Source organism: Anomaloglossus baeobatrachus, chromosome 4 (genome assembly GCF_048569485.1).
Source record: "Anomaloglossus baeobatrachus isolate aAnoBae1 chromosome 4, aAnoBae1.hap1, whole genome shotgun sequence".
Lineage (NCBI taxonomy): Eukaryota > Metazoa > Chordata > Amphibia > Anura > Aromobatidae > Anomaloglossus > Anomaloglossus baeobatrachus.
The window spans coordinates 417,938,900-417,956,179 of record NC_134356.1 but is presented as its reverse complement, the minus strand read 5'-3'; the positions used below and the strand labels follow the sequence as shown (position 1 = coordinate 417,956,179).

The 17,280-nt window shown below is 43.3% G+C and overlaps 1 protein-coding gene across 5 annotated transcripts in view; it reads left to right on the top strand.

Annotated features, from left to right (window-relative positions):
• TSPAN33 (tetraspanin 33) overlaps positions 1–17,280 on the top strand; it is a 171,740-nt gene that overhangs the window by 48,733 nt on the left and 105,727 nt on the right. For all 5 annotated transcript variants that reach the window (XM_075345375.1, XM_075345373.1, XM_075345371.1 and 2 more), the window contains 2 exons: positions 10,116–10,173; positions 12,773–12,900. In XM_075345375.1, the coding sequence (XP_075201490.1) occupies positions 10,116–10,173; positions 12,773–12,900 (186 nt within the window). The remainder of the gene's footprint in view (positions 1–10,115; positions 10,174–12,772; positions 12,901–17,280) is intronic.

Sequence of the window (17,280 nt, the reverse complement as noted above, 5' to 3'; positions counted from 1 at the left end):
GTGTGCGCGGCTCCCTGCTCTCTGCACATGTAGCTGCATTACACATCGGGTTAATTAACCCGATGTGTAATGCAGCTAGGAGAGCAAGGAGCCAGCGCTCAGTGTGCGCGGCTCCCTGCTCTCTGCACACAGCGCTGGTAACTAATGTAAACATCGGGTAACCATACCCGATGTTTACCTTAGTTACCAGTCTCCGCAGCTTCCAGACGGCGGCTCCGTGCAAGCGCAGCGTCGCTTGCACGTCGCTGCTGGCTGGAGGCTGTTCACTGGTCGCTGGTGAGATCTGCCTGTTTGACAGCTCACCAGCGACCATGTAGCGATGCAGCAGCGATCCTGACCCGGTCAGATCGCTGGTCGGATCGCTGCTGCATCGCTAAGTGTGAAGGTACCCTTATAGTTATACTAATAACCATAGTAATGTACAAATATATGAGGGGAGCTTACAGAGACCTTTCTAATGATCTTTACACCTAGGCCTGCAGTGGAGACAAAGGGGCATCCACTATGTCTACAGGAAAGAAGGTTTAATTATAATCCCAGATGCACATTCTTTACTGTAAAGAGCAGTGAGACTATGGAACTCTCTGTTGTTGTAATGGTTGATCCATTACTAAAATTTAAGAAAGGTCTAGATGCATTTCTTGAAAAATATAATATTTCCAGTTATGTGCACTAGATTCTGTGATTGGGTGTTGATCCAAGCAAATAATCTGATTGCCATATGTGGAGTCGGGATTTTTTTTTACCTAATTTGGAGCTTATTGTCTGTCCTATGGGGTTTTTGCCTTCCTCTGGATCAACATGTTAAGCTATAGGATGAGCTTGATGGACTTGCTGTAAGGCTATCTTGAAACTTAAAAACTATGAAATAATACTGCTCTGCTACTCACTAGAACTGTCACTCAAGGAAGAGTGCCCACACTGCCAAATATCAGGAAGGAAGGAGATTACATAGCCTTTGAGCTGCTCAATAGAGCACTTGAGAATACCCCTTTAGTGTACATGCCCACAACGAGTTACCCCATTTTAATGCTGTGTATTTTCACTGCATCAAAAACGTAACGTTTTACAGTTCAAGTAAAAGTAGATACGATTTGTAGAAATCTCATGTCCACAATGTTTCTTTTTTGCGCTTTTTCAAATCTGCAACATATCAATTTCTCTTGTGTGTACCCTGAGTTTCCCCATAGACTTTCATTAGATGGCAAAAATTTGAAGCATGACACAAAAATGAGACAGAAAACGCAGCTTCAAAAGCACAAAAGAATACATGTTAAAAAATTGCACACAAAAACGCAAGTAAACTATAGTGCAGAAATTCTGCAGCGCTAAAAACCCAACAAATACTGATCATGGGAACGTAGCCTTAAAAGGCAGTACAAACATCGTATAATTACATATAAACATCATAGAGCGGGTCCTCACCCCTTTCAAAAATAGTTGTTTTGCATCAGTGGCTGCTGAGACTAAAGGCTGCTTCACACGCAAGGACATCGCTAACGAGATATCGTTGGGGTCACGGAATTTGTGACGCACATCCGGCCTCGTTAGCGACGCCGTTGCGTGTGACACCAACGAGCGATCGCTAACGATCAAAAATACTCACCTAATCGTTGATCGTTGACACGTCGTTCCTTTCCCAAATGTCGTTGCTGGTGCTGGACGCAGGTTGTTTGTCGTTCCTGAGGCAGCACACATCGCTATGTGTGACACCCCGGACCGAGGAACAACACCGTACCTGCGTCCTCCAGCAACAAGGTGGGCGTGTCGTTAATGCGGCTGGTCTCCGCCCCTCTGCTTCTATTGGTGGGCCGCTGTATGATGTCGCTGTGACGGCGCACGAACCTCCCCCTTAAAAAAGAGGTTGTTCGTCTCCCACAGTGATGTCGCTAGGAAGGTAAGTACGTGTGACGCACACTACCGATTTTATCCTCCACGAGCAGCGATTTGCCCGTGACGCACAAACGATGGGGGCGGGCGCTTTCGGTAGCGACATCGCTAGCGATGTCGCTGCGTGTAAAGCGCCCTTAAGACCTGCAATGGTTAGCCTTAATCTAAAACAAGTTGTCTGCCATAAATCGGCCACTTTAATAAGACATTTTGATTACAATATACCGTAAGTCTCCTGCCTATAATTACTAGTGCTATCACTAATGGCAATGGATAATCACAAAGTCATGCTTTGGTGCTGCCACTCATGAAAACAAGTTGCCAAGAGTTAAAATACTTCACGGTAATATTTTATATCTATATATATATATATATATATATACTTAAGCAAGCATTGTTGACCTTAGGGAGATCAACATATCCACTGCGGAGACACCATCACGTGTTTCTCAACGCAGTGATTCTAGAGCATTGCCCCCTGGGAAGTATGCAAATAAGAAAGCCGCGGAGACACCATCACATGTTTCTCAACGCTGGCAGTAAACTAGCCAGATCTTTCACCGGGAAGGAACAACCACGGGAAGGGCAGTCTCCAGTCAAGGAGACCACCTATACCAAACATGGTATCCATCCACAGACAGCCGTTTCGGGGTATTTGCCCCTCATCAGTGTGGAGTAGGAATCTGGCTAGTGGGGGCAATGCCTAGTAAAAGACTACTTAAGCAAGCATTGTTGACCTTAGGGAGATCAACATATCCACTGCGGAGACACCATCACGTGTTTCTCAACGCAGTGATTCTAGAGCATTGCCCCCTGGGAAGTATGCAAATAAGAAAGCCGCAACACACACAGCACCACACACACACAACACTGCAGACACACAGCGCTCCAGAAACAACACCACGCACAACGCAACACACAAATAACACCGCTCTAACACACCGCCACACCCAGACAACACCGAGAACATTTACAGTGCCCTACACAAACCCTTGGCAACTACACACAACACCTATATATATATATATATATATATATATATATATATAAAACAAAAATCATACATTAACTACACAAATTCTAGAATACCCGATGCGTTAGAATCGGGCCACCTTCCAGTTATAAATAACTATTTGACTAAGCATAGTAGATAATGACCCTGCTCAATGTCACAGGTATTAATACAGTGGAGCCACCTTCCAAAAGGACTAGAAAACTGCAGTTGTATTAGAAGAGGATGACATTAACAAATCTGCAATGTACTGAATGTGCTAAAAAAATTCATGCAGACACATTTGTGTACATGGGCTGAATGATTATTAACTTTAGTAGTTACAGAGGATTGTATCAAATTTTGGAAGTATGCCAAGGTATGCAAACATGCATCCCCAAATCACAACTCCTGGTTAATGATTTGCAGCTTAGCTGGTGCTTTGGTGCGATTGATGCATTGCTAAGTCCATGTAATCTGCACAACAATCTATATTAAAGGGGTATTCTCAAGTTTTGTTTTGAGTAATGCGGGCGTCACACGGTACGATCTATCGTGCGATCGCACGAGCGATCGTACCCGCCCCCGTCGTTTGTGCGTCACGGGCAAATCGCTGCCCGTGTCGCACAAAGTCGTTAAACCGCCGTAACACGTACTTACCTGCTGAGCGACCTCGCTGTCGGCGGCGAACATCCTCTTCCTGAAGGGGGAGGGACGTTCGGCGTCACAGCGACGTCACACAGCGGCCGGCCAATAGAAGTGGAGGGGCGGAGATGAGCGGGACGTAAACATCCCGACCACCTCCTTCCTTCCGCATTGCCGGCCGGTGCCGCGGGACGCAGGTAAGCTGTGTTCATTGTTCCCGGTGTGTCACACTGAGCGATGTGTGCTGCCCCGGGTACGAGGAACAACCAGCTGAAAGAAAAATAAACGATTTTTTAAAAATGAGCGATGTGTGATAGATAAACGATTTGCACACGATTTGCAAACGTTTTGCGTCGCTCGTAGGTATCACACGGGATGACGCCGCAAACGATGCCAGATGTGCGTCACAAAAACCGTGTCCCCCGACGATGCATCGCACAATAGATCGTCTCGTGTGACGCCCGCATAACTCAGAGATATGTCTCCTCACTTCCTGGTTTCTGAGGATGTGCATTCCTCCTTGAGTGACAGCTCTGATAAATAAACCATAGTATTAATAGAACTATAAAGCTCAGTACAAGCTCTGCTGTAACACATTCACCTATCAGTGATTTGTTCTGAGTTTGCATCTACAGTGCTATCACCATGCTTGCATATAGAAATAGCAGTGCATTTGAACAAGCACACAGCTCCAGACAGTGAGAGCAGTGATGCTGGGTGCTAGAATTGTGATTCTACACTACAGGATTCATAAGCAAGCTTTATAACACCAGCTTGTCAGGAGCTGAGGAGGGGGATGGAGGTGAGCAGCTAACTAATATAGAGAAATCAATGGGTTGGACAACGCTGACTAAGATTTTAGGAGTTAAAGGGAACCTGACAGCTGATACATGCTGCCCGATCAACAAGCAGCATGTAGCAAACACTGGTTCCATGATTTCAGCCATGTATGTTTGACACTAACTCTGCAGTGTTTCAGAATAAAACATACTTTAAAAGCCAGCCATGGAGCAAGCCACACATTTGATTAGTCGAAAAGACAGGTCCCTAGTGGCTTCTCACCTTAAGTGATGAGTCTCTCGCTACATGTGTATTTAGGGCCTTTAATGTTTTTAAATGTTGTTCTTTGAAACAGCAGTCATTAAAAGTCAAACATGAATTGTTAAAATCATACAGTCTGTGTTTTATACATTCTGGCCGTGCTTTAATTAGACAGGTTCCCATTATCTCCTCTTCCGGAATGTAACTACTGCATATTGTCTGAGCAGGCACTAGTGGCCAAACTACATGGAAACCAGCTGTACACTATGAAAGCTAAAAGCTCTCATGGAGAATAACAGCTTATAGAAAAAGCAAGTCAAATGCAAACTTTCTTATTTTCATGCTATCTAACTAATTACGGTAATGCTATTTAATAATTTAATAATACTCTTTTAAATGTGTCAAGCTATGCTCATACATTTTGATTGGCACTCGTATAGCACACATCTGAGGTGCTTCTGCTGAAAAGACACTTCCTAAATGTCACAACGGCTTTCTGCTGAATCATTTAAATGTAATTGCTAATAGCTTTTGCATTGTTAGTGGCCGTATGGGTTTGCAGAAAACGTGGCAATTTAACGATCGGCTAGCCATGAGCAGTTCATTTTTGATGATTCAGTGGAAAGCCACTGTGACATTTGGGAGGGTGGCATTTCAGCAGACTACCTCAGACACGTTACAATAAATAGCACCTGCTTAGCCCAGCAGGAAATACGTCACCTTTAAAAATATTAAAATAGACAAATCACTGAGCCCAGATGGCATACACCAAATGGTAATGCAAGAATAAATTATTCAAGGATTTCATAATAAGGGACAAGGGGCTCCTATACTGTCCCTCACGCCCAGGGGACTGTAGTCTACCCCTAACCTCCAGATTACACCTGATGGGGGATATGCCGAAGTCCCATGTCTTACTATTCTCCTGACCAGAACTAAACTGTTCCCTCATTACACCCCCCAGCAAAAAAAGGGGCAGGATTGTGATGGTAACACAGATAAAGACAGACACAGAAAAAACAAAACTCAGATACAAGATCACAGTTAGTGATTAGGGATGATCGAATACCCTATTATTCGCTATTCGAGTATTCTCGAATATTCCCCCAATGCAAGTCTATGGGAAACCAGAATAATAAGTTGGACCCGTCAGTGAGCTGTGGTGACTGAGGAAGAGGCGATGGGAAAAGGCAGAAACAGTATGGGCACAGCCTGTAGAAGGTGCTTCACTGCATTTCTGCCCCCTTCCGATTCATCCAAGATGACAGGACGCACACTAAAGCACCGCCTGCATTCACCCTCTTCCTCTGATTTCTGTCACATGTGCCATGACACATGCGACAGAAAACACCTCCCCGGGTCCAGCTAAGTCACGCCCCATACCCCTACCCCGGTTTTCCCCCGGTATTTTTACCTTTTTGCAGTGTTTATCCCCCGCGTCCCTCCTCCTTCACAATAAACGCTGGGCGCATGCGCAGAACACGGCTGTCAGCTCAGCTTCCTGTGTTCAATGAGAACGCCTGTGGAGCTGCGCTGGCTGCACGCACTCGGCTGCTGTGAGCCGGGGAGGGTAGATGCAGATTCTTTGCACCCACACTCCTCACATGGACTGTCTGCACTCCTAGAAAATGGGGGACACGTTCCCTGAGCGTGCCTCCCATATTCTAGGAGGTCCAGAGTCGTCGTGGGACTTCCAAAGTGGATTACAAGGATTTTTTTTTCTTTACAATAAATTGGTGAAAGAGGGAATGTTTTGGGGAGTGTTTTTTCAAATACATTTTTTTTTCTGTCGTCTATTTTTTTTTTCTACTTTTATTACTGACAGTCGGTAATGTTCGGTATCTGATAGATGCCATGATATCACCAACTGCTGGGCTTGATGTCAGGTGACATTACACATCTGGTATCAACCCCATTTATTACCCCGTTTGCCACCAGGGCACAGGATGAGCTGGGGCGAATCGCCAGGATTGGTGCATCTAATGGATGCGCCACTTCTGGGGCGGCTGCGGCCTGCTATTTTTAGGCTGGGAAGGGCCAATAACTATGGACCGTCCCACCCTGAGAATACCAGACCACAGCTGTCCACTTTACTTTGGCTGGTGAACCAATTTGGGGTAACCCCATTTTATTATTTATTTATAAATAATTGTAAAAAAGAGCCTGGGGGTCCTCCAAATTATTATCTATCTATCCCTCTATCTATCCATTATCTAACCATCTATCTATCCATCAATCTATCCCTCTAGCTATCCATTATCTATCTGTCTATCTATTATCCATCTATCCATCTATCTATCCCTGTAGCTATCTATTTATCTATCTATCCATCTATCTATCTATCTGTCCCTCTATCTATCTATCCATCTATCTATCTGATAGATAGATGGATAGGTAGATAGATGGATAGATAGATAGATGGATAGTTAGAGGGATAGATGGATGGATAGATGGATGGATAGATAGATAATGGATAAATGGATAGATATATAGATATATCATGGATAGTGAGAGGGATAGATAATGGATAGATAGAGGGATAGATAGATGGATGGATAAATAGATAGATAATGGATAGATGGATGGATAGATAGATAGATGGATAGATAGAGGGATAGATAGAGGGATAGATAGAGGGATAGATGGATGGATAAATAGATAGATAATGGATAGATGGATGGATAGATAGATAATGGATAGATGGATAGATTGATGGATGGATAGATGGATGGATAGATGGATAGATAGATGGATAGATAGATAATGGATAGAGGGATAGATAGATGGATGGATAAATGGATAGATAATGGATACATGGATGGATAGATAGATAATGGATAGATGGATAGATAGATGGATGGATAGATAGATAGATAGATAGATAGATAATGGATAGATAGATAATGGATAGATGGATGGATAGATAGTGGATAGAGGGATAGATAGATAAAAGATAGATAGACAGATAGAGGGATAGATAGATAATAGATAGATAGATGGATAGATAATAGATAGATAGATGGATAGATAGATGGATAGATGATATTACAGCCTTTATTTGTGATGTATGTGTCCCCCCCCAAAACAGTATGTGTGATGGAGCAGTGACCCTGCGGGAGCTTGGATCTGAGTTCTCGCAGGGTCACTGCCGGTCAATGACGTCACTCTGAGTTGTGCTTTACGGCAGCACTGAAGTTCTCACGTGCGGTAATGTGTTGACATCACCGACCGTGAAAAATGACCTGGAGTTACCTCTGCAGCATCGTTCACAGAATGAGGCTGCATTGAGCACTCGCTCACAGACGTCGCTGAATCGGTGTGGATTACGCCGGACCTGGATATTTGGGGGGTTAATAAAGTGGTGACAGAGGGGATTTTTGGTGTTTTATTTCAAATAAAGGACTTTTAGGTGTGTGTTTATTTACTTTACTTACAGATTAGTGATGGTGTGTCATAGACGCTGCCTTTACTAATCTTGGACTTAGTGGCAGCTATAAGCTGCTATTAACTCCTTATTACCCTGATTGCCACCGCATCACAGCAATCAGAAAGGGCCGGTGACACGCCGGGACTGTCGCATCTAATGGATGCGACATTCTCGGGGCAGCAGCAGGCTGATATTCTCGGCTGCGAGAGGGGGGGCCTTAACCATGGCCCTCTTCCTCCCCAGCCTGAGAAAACTGGTCTGCTGCTGTGTGCTTACCTCGGCTGGGTATCATTAGGGGGGGGACCGCACGTCGTTGTTTTACATTATTTATTTATTTTACTACACGATATAGACCCGCCCACCGGCGGCTGTGACTGGTTGCGGTAAGACAGCTGTCACTCAGTGTGGGGGCGTGTCTGACTGCAACCAATCATAGGTGCCAGTGGGCGGGTGAAGCAGGGATTTCGAGATGGAATAATGTGCGGCCAGCATTTTCAAAAGCTGGAGAACCCACCACAGTGTGACAGCCGTGCAGCGCCGCGTCCGTGATCGGTGAGTAAGAAAGAGAGAGGGAGAGACCAATTGACCATAATGGCCGCTGGCTTATGTAGCCCCTATAACGTCGTGCGGCCAAGCCAATCACAGTAACACCACAACAAAGATGGCTGCGGTGTTACTGTGAGAGCAAGCAACATCAGATGTGTTCATTGGCTGGAAAAAGGCGGCAAGAAGTCCAGAAATGAAAATGAAAGTATCGGAGCGAATACCATATTAGCCGTCGGATAGCGAATTCCTCGAATACCCCATTATCCGTCGGATACCGAATAGTGGCGAATACATTCGCTCATCCCTATTAGTGATCAAAGTAACAAAAATAGTTAACGCTCCAAAATCAGCAATGTTTCACCGTATAATTTAAATAGAGTTTTCATTTAAAATATAACTTTTATTAAATATTAATTATTAAAACGTCACCTATAGTGTCCAATTGGACACCACTAATTCAAACTATAATAAACGTGCTCTGTGTATTCCCAGAGTGCCAACCGGCCAGACCGAAAATGTATTGGATTATCCTAATTGGTGTAGTGTATTATAAGTGAACCGTATCATCATGAGGGATATTTCGATTTCAGACCTCGATGATATGGTTCAGTTATAATATACTACACCAATTAGGATAATCCAATACATTTTCGGTATCCATATAACTTATGAGTGTTCCAGGTCAAGACTGCCTGGCTCTCATATTGACTATAGTCATACTCTTCAGATACAGGGTGATGTCAAATGGCATAGAATATACTGTGTGTCTTTATTTAAAGAGATACTTGCATCTAAATATGTACCTTTTGATTACTTTTCAGTCATCATATTATACAGCACTGTGTACTTATAATTCCTCATTTTGCCCTTCAACCCAGCACTTTTCTTTTCCATTAAGTCTATGACATAACGTGTTAAAAAAAAACTGACTAGCTAAATCCTTCTGAGCTCTTCCTTGAAACAGGAGTCTCTTTTCCCTTCATGAGTCATATGTGTAAAATTCCTGGCAGGGGGGAGGAGCTGAGCAACTGGGTCAGGAGTTGAAGATGGGTATGACTCGTGCAAGGACAAAACATTTCCTGTATCTACATAGAGCTTAGTAGGATTCCGCTAGACTGCTTGTAATCATGTTTTGTAGACCGAATAGAAAAGAGAAGAATTAAATGGGTAGAAAGGCAAAATGAGCAATTGTAAGTACACAGTGCTGTATAATATAATGACTGCAATGTATTAGAAAGCTAAAAATTTTCAAGGGAGTGCTTCACATTCACCTACCTTATTTTCCTTGACATCAACTGTTGGGAGGCCCTCATACAAATCAGATGGTGGCTGGGCTCACTAAAAACGGTGGGGCCTACTTTCATTTAATGTGACTGTGAAAGGAGACCATAGTCTGTTATCATTAAAGGCTCAGACTGCATAGACACTGTTTCTCACATGATAATATGGTGAAACAAAACAAACATCACTCCACGTATACTTTTTTGGAGCTTCTTGTAGTGGAAATGACTATTCCTGTAGTACTGGCTGTGAGGAAGTATATTTAATTAATCTATTTCATTTATGTATTTTCAGGTCATATCCATGGTGATGGTGGCTATAGGAGTCTATGCGCGGCTAATGAAACATGCTGGTAAGTTTTTAAAAAGGACATTTATAAGATAGAGTCAGTTCAAAGACAGGCAACTAGACTACTACAAGGAATGGAAGGCCTCCCATATGATGACAGGTTGAAAAAGTTAGATATGTTTAGCTTAGAAAAAAGACATCTCAGAGGAGATCTCACTTATATGTATAAATACATGTGTGGTCAATATAAACGACTGGCACATGACTTATTTCTTCCAAAGACAATATTAAGGACCAGGGGGCACTCACTGCGAGTGGAAGAAAAGCGATTCCGACAGCTAAATAGGAAAGGGTTCTTTACAGTTATAGCAGTCAGACTGTGGAATGCCCTACCACAAGAGGTAGTAATGGCAGATACTATAACAGCTTTTAAAAAAGGGCTGGATAATTTCCTCAGTACACACAACATTGTTGGTTATAAATGACTTAGTGACCAAATGTAGAACTGGTGGAGGAAGGTTGAACTAGATGGACCTAGGTCTTTTTTCAACCTTAGTAACTATGTAACTAAAGCTCATTATGTGCTCTGCCTTATTTCCAAACTTAATTTGAAGAATACTTGTACTCTAGTAGATGAGAAAATAGTTAGACTATTGACCAGTGCTGATTTACTGTATACTGTACCACGAATGGCTGCATGAGCATTTATAGTGACTAGCTATCAGAGCAAAACCTATATTAAAAGTGAGTGAACAAAATTAGGCTGGCCTCACATGTTGCATAGAGATTGAGAGGTATCTGTCCTGACTTCCCCACACCCTGGATGACTGAGTGTACACGATCAGTGTTGGCATTGTTTTGGACACAGCATGTTTTTTTTCTAAGCATCCAAAACGCTGCGTTGTATAGGAAAAAGCACAGTGGATGAGATTTAGAGAAATTCCATGCCCGCTCTGCTTTTTTTTTTTTTTAACACTATGTAAACTGATCTCCGTTTCCTATTCACAGCATGTCAATTTCTCCTGCAGACATGCTTAAAGGGTACTTTACACGCTGCGATATCGGTATCGATATCGCTAGTGTGCGTACCCGCCCCCGTTGGTTGTGCGTCATGGGCAAATCGCTGCCCGTGGCACACAACATCGCTCGGACCCATCACACATACTTACCTGCCTAGCGACGTCGCTGTGACCGGCGAACCGCCTCCTTTCTAAGGGGGTGGTATGTTCGGAGTCATAGCGACGTCACTAAGCGGCCGCCCAATAGTAGAGGAGGGGCGAAGATGAGCGGGTCGAACATCCCGCCCACCTCCTTCCTTCCTCATTGCCGACGGGACGCAGGTACGGTGAGTTTCCTCGTTCCTACGATGTCACACACAGCGATGTGTGCTGCCGCAGGAATGAAAAACAACCTTGTTACTCACCAGACAACGATATTTGGTGTTTGGACGACCTCTCCAAAACCAACGATTTTTACCACTTTTGTGATCGTTGAAGGTTGCTCGTACATGTCACACACTGCAATGTCACTAACGACGCTGGATGTGCGTCACAAACACCGTGACCCCGATGATAAATAGTTAGCGATATCGCAGCGTGTAAAGCGGCCTTAAGTCTCTTGCGTGGGAGAACGCAGCGGACGCAGTAAAAATATGCTGCCTCCAGAACGCCTAGTAATCCTGATCGTGAGCATGTGTTCTCAATGGGGAGAGGGGAGAGCCACTACCAGACACTTTTCGTAGTGGTAGAAGCTTATATCATGTGGAAACAAAAGGATTTAAATTTCATCTGCTCGATTTGTATCTTCCCTGACATCATTTGTTGAAGGGAGAGTTAGGAAGCCCTAATATATATCAGATGGACAACTGGTTCCGCTGAAGTTGGTAGGTTCATACTACTTTAATTCAATGTGTATGGGGACCATTTTCAAACACAGCTATCATCAGGGAAGAGTTAGCTGTCCCTGGCAGCCACCATAATGTTTGCCCATCTATGGCATTCCTGAAAGCTTTGCATTGGGCAGGCTTACATCGAGTAGCAATTACTCATATGACTGATGATGACACTTGTTTCTATGCACACACAATCAAGTAGGTTTTATTGTTTACGTGTTGTGCACTGGGTACTGTTATATAGGTATTAAAACCAATGCAGCTAAGCCATGTTTACCCAAGACAAATATCTGTATTGATTGTAAAGCTCCTAACAGTGATTGTGCCTCCAATGCATTTATTTTATTATTTTTATTTATTTTACTCACTTATATAGCGCTATTAATTCCACAGCGCTTTACAGAAGTGATCACAACTGTCCCCATTGGGGGTGACAAAGTAAATTCCCTATCAGTATGTTATTTAGGCTTTAAATTATTTAATTCCTATTAGCTAACGCTATTATAAATATAGGTTTACATAGGTATTGTTAGAATATAATTAAAAATAAAGGAATTTAACATAGATTTTCCAGGCTAAACATATATTTCTGCAGTGACTCTACGGGGCTGTCTACTTATTCCTCCAGGAATAGATTGCCAAATCCCACAAGTTCAGATTCTGTTCTATTGTGTTATTAAAGTTGATTTGATTTACATCTGTACTTTGGATCACTAATTCTTAAAACTGAATATGCTTTTATTCTAATACTGTGATTGTGAATCCTCAACAGAGGCGGCTATGGCATGTCTTGCTGTGGACCCTGCATTACTCCTTATAGCGGTTGGCGTTTTAATGTTCCTTATTACATTTTGTGGATGTATTGGGTCTCTACGGGAAAACATCTGCCTTTTGCAAACGGTAGGTTGCACTGACCAAGAATCATTCTTTTCCAAAAGCACTGCCTAAAAGAGAAGCAATCAACCTTGTGTAGGCCACAGATTTATGTGGTTTATTGTATGTTATTTCTTTTGTATTTTTTACTTCTGTACTGTCAACATTTCATTCTTCCATAAACAATGTTTTTCCAAGGTTGAAGGTTATTCCATATCCACATAATAGGGAATAGCTTACTGATTGTGGAGGCTTTCATCACTGGGACCCAGTGACCTCTGTAGAGCCCCGTTTTAATAGAACAAAGGTCCAGTGTGTCCAGCGCTGAGCTTTTTCCACCTGTCACATAAATAATGATTGAGCAAGAGGTGTGCATGCTTGAAGAAATCCCCTCTAGTGATGAGCGAGTGTGCTCTATACTCAATCTAGCATTGGGGTGTTATTACTTGGCCAAGTATTGCGGGGGCTCGAGTGTCATCCTCGAGTCCCCGACCAGCATGTTTCATGGCCTTTAGGCATCGAATAAACATGCAGGGATTGTCTGCCATACATAGTAATGCTGTAGCCATGTTGGCTATTGGCATTACTGTGATTGGCCAACTGCATCGAGTCATCGGGTCTTATATAGGATCTGACGATGCGATGCCCGGCACACTGTCCCCTGGAAGCAGTGCAGGGAGAATGATGTATGAGGGGCAGCTTAGACTACAGCAGAATTTGTACACTCCAACCCTTTAGTGCCTTTTATGTGGCACTAAAGGGTACTTTTAGATTTCTTTAACCTAACAAATAAATACATGAATCCAGAAAAACACCATGGAGTCCCTCCTATTTTTGATAACTAGCCAAGTTACTATCATGCTGGGAAGGTCCATGGATATTGGCAATTACCCAGCCCGAAAATATCATGAATAATAACTAATTAAAGTGCATAGTAGGCAAAAATGAAAACGTTCTTGCTATTCCACATTACTTTTAATACATTTTCGTAGACCAATTGCATTCAACATGGACCAAAGTTTCAGCTGATTGGCCTTTTTCAAGGTCTGTATATACATAAAACAATAAATGAAAAAATTATTATTACAATAGGAAATATTCCATATTTCATATAAACCAAAGCATTAGTATATAAACAAGTGATATAGCTGTAATAAATGCATATTGTTATGACAAACCTATTATAACTCAATAACATGGTATCCTCCAGGAATAGACAAGATAAAACAAAAACATGAAAACAACATAGACCTAGTAATTGATAAGAATCTGAGACATAATACCTATTAACGCAGGTCACTGAAGTGAATGGGAATCAGGTAATGGTGAAAGAGTCTGAAAAAGAAAAGAATGTGTAAACAAATGTTTCTAAGTCAGGAACATATTAATATGTAAGGCAAGCCCCAAGAAAAGATCTAACACCAAAAGGACCCAACAGAAACATGCATGAATGTATAATGTACATACCTGAAAGGTGGCAGGGCATATGGACAAAGTCCCTATGTGTAGTGCTCCCCAAGGGATATAAGAGACGATTAAATAGAGAATCCGGTGTTCAGGAAACAGAAATATAAATATCAGTCTGCAGCCTCCCCAGATGTGGCGCATCCATTAGATGTGCCAATTTTGGTGCTTTGCCCGGCTATTCCCGATTGTCCTGGTGCGGTGGCATTCGGGATAATAATTTTTGGGGTTAATGTCAACTATGTAATGTCAGCTGGCATCAAGCCAAGGGCTTAATAATGGAGAAGTGTCTATCAGACACCCCCATTACAAATCCTGTAATCTAAAAAACAAAAACACACATGCAAAGGAAAAAAAATGATTAATTGAATAAAGACTCCCCCACACTATCTCTCATTCACCAATTTATTGTCAAAAATGTTCCTCATAGTCCATGATCCATCAATGGAGCTCCAGCAACTTGGAATAGCAGCAAAGTACAGATATTCACAGACACTGGGTAGTGATGACAATGCTCATCACTACTTTACTGTACTTTACTGCTATTCAGTCGCCAGAGCTGCATTTGGGTAACGTGGACTATTACTGCGCTTTGTAGGAACATTTTTGGTAATAAATTGGTGAACAAGCGATAGTGTGGGGGAATCTTTATTCAAGTAAACTATTTGTGGTTTTTTTTTTTCATTTACTGGGTTAGTAATGGAGTTGTCTGATAGAGTCCTCTCCATTTACTAACCCTTGTGCTTAACGTCAGCTGACATTACACAGCTGACATCAACCTGAAATTATTTTTTCTCTGATTGCTACCTCACCAGGGCAATCAAAAAGAACCACTCAAAGCCCCAGAATTGGCGCATATAATGTGATGTGCTAATTCTGGGGTGGCTGCGGGCTGGTATTTTAAGGCTGTGGAAGGCCAAATAACCGTGAACTTTCCCAGCCTAATATCAGCCCAAACCTGTATGCTTTACCTTTGCTGGTTCTCAAAAATGGGGGGAACCCAATGTCATTTTAAAAAAAAATATTTATTTAGTTCCCAGCAGCGACCTGCGAGTCAGAGATGCATCCAGGTGTTTTCCCCATGCTGTTCTCATTCCATTTCAGCTCTGTTTCCATCTATTTCAGCGATTTTCCTGCCCCCCTTCTGGAAAAATGCTTGAGTTCCCCATTCATTTCCATTATACTCATTACTTAAATAGAGCCCGTCCAAGCATCTGACCTGCTTGATTTCAGTAACCAGCACTCGAGTATTTTAGTGCTCGCTCACTACTACTCCTCTCCATTCATATGGTCTTTCAAAACACCATTTCTGGGTCAGGCTCCAGCAATCAGTAAGTTATTCCCTATTCTGTGGAATAAGGAATGCCTTTTATTATTGAAAAATACTTTTTAATCATGTATTAAGCTTATTCTAAGGCTTCATCCACACTATTTTATGCCTCTCATTACAGAAAAGTTCTATATTTTAATGGACCCTTTAAATGTATAATTTTATACATGGATCCTTTTTCCCGTTTATATTCTCCAATAATATTAAATTAATTCTATCACATATATTGTATTTGATTTAATAATTCAAAGTAGATAGTGAACCATCCTTTTATTCCTAATTTGTTTTTATTTGGATTTTTGTAAATTCCATTTTCTGTATATGATTATGGGGCCACTATTTTGCTTATAGTTGCTGTTAAGAGCATTTAGTGATATGCTTTATTTTTTGTCACCTAGACATAGGAATATACAAGTAGCCATTTTAAAGAGGAAGAGAGCATGGTCTCTAGTGCCACCTATTGGACATGGTAATCTTATAAGTATTGACCATTTAATGCAGGGGTGGAGAACCTCCGGCTCGCGGGCTGTTTGCGGCCCGCAATGACTTTTCCTGCGGCCCCTGGGAACATTCCCTGGGACCGCAGTTCTGGGGCGGCAGCCGCGGTCTTACCGGCTGCGAGCCCTTTAAATCCTAATAGTGATGCGAGGACGCGCACGCTACTGCGTGCACATACCATGAGGTCCTTGCGCTGCTCAGGTCTTACCTTGTGGGCGGGATAAGCAGCACGAGTTGCCCTCCCGTCCATAGAAGAACAAGAGGAGCAGCAGCTTACCGGCCTCCATATTGCATATGTCTCCTGGACCTGTGATTGACTCCCCCCCCCGTGCTGTGAGGCCGCAACCAAGTGCTGTGTACCCCTAGTAGTGTTTGTGCCATCTCCCAGTGCTGTGTGCCAGCTCCAAGTGCTGTGTGTCAGCTCTGAGTGCTGTGTGCCAGCTCCCAGTGCTGTGTGTTTGGTCCCAGTGCTGTGTGCCAGGTCCCAGTGCTGTGTGCCAGCACTAAGTGCTCTGTACCCCCGAGTAGTGCTGTGTGTCAGCCCCCAGTGCTGTGTGTCAGCCCCCAGTGCTGTGTGCCAGCTCCCAGTGCTGTGTGTCAGCCCCCAGTGCTGTGTGTCAGCCCCCAGTTCTGTGTGCTAGCCCCCAGTGCTGTGTACCCCTGAGTAGTGCTATGTGCCAGCTCCCAGTGCTGTTTGTCAGCTCCCAGTGCTGTATGCCAGCCCCCACTTCTGTTTACCCCCGAGTAGTGTGTGTGCCAGCCCCTAGTGCTGTGTGCCAGGCCCCAGTGCTGTGTGTGTGCCATCACCGAGTGCTGTGTGTCAGCCCCCAGTGCTGTGTACCCTGAGTAGTGTGTGTGCCATCCCCCAGTGCTGTGTGGCAACTCCCAGCACTATATACCCCTTAGTAGTGTGTGTGCCCCCCTCAGTGCTGTGTGGCAGCCCCAAGTGCTGTGTGCCCCCTCAGTGCTGTGTAACCCTCACTGTTTTCCGGGCCCCCCTAGTGCTGTTCGTGCCGACCTAGTGCTGTCTATGCCCCCTGATGATGTCTATGATCCCCCAGTACTGTCTGTGACTCCCAGTCCTGTCCGTGCCCCCCATCTGCTGTCTGCACCAC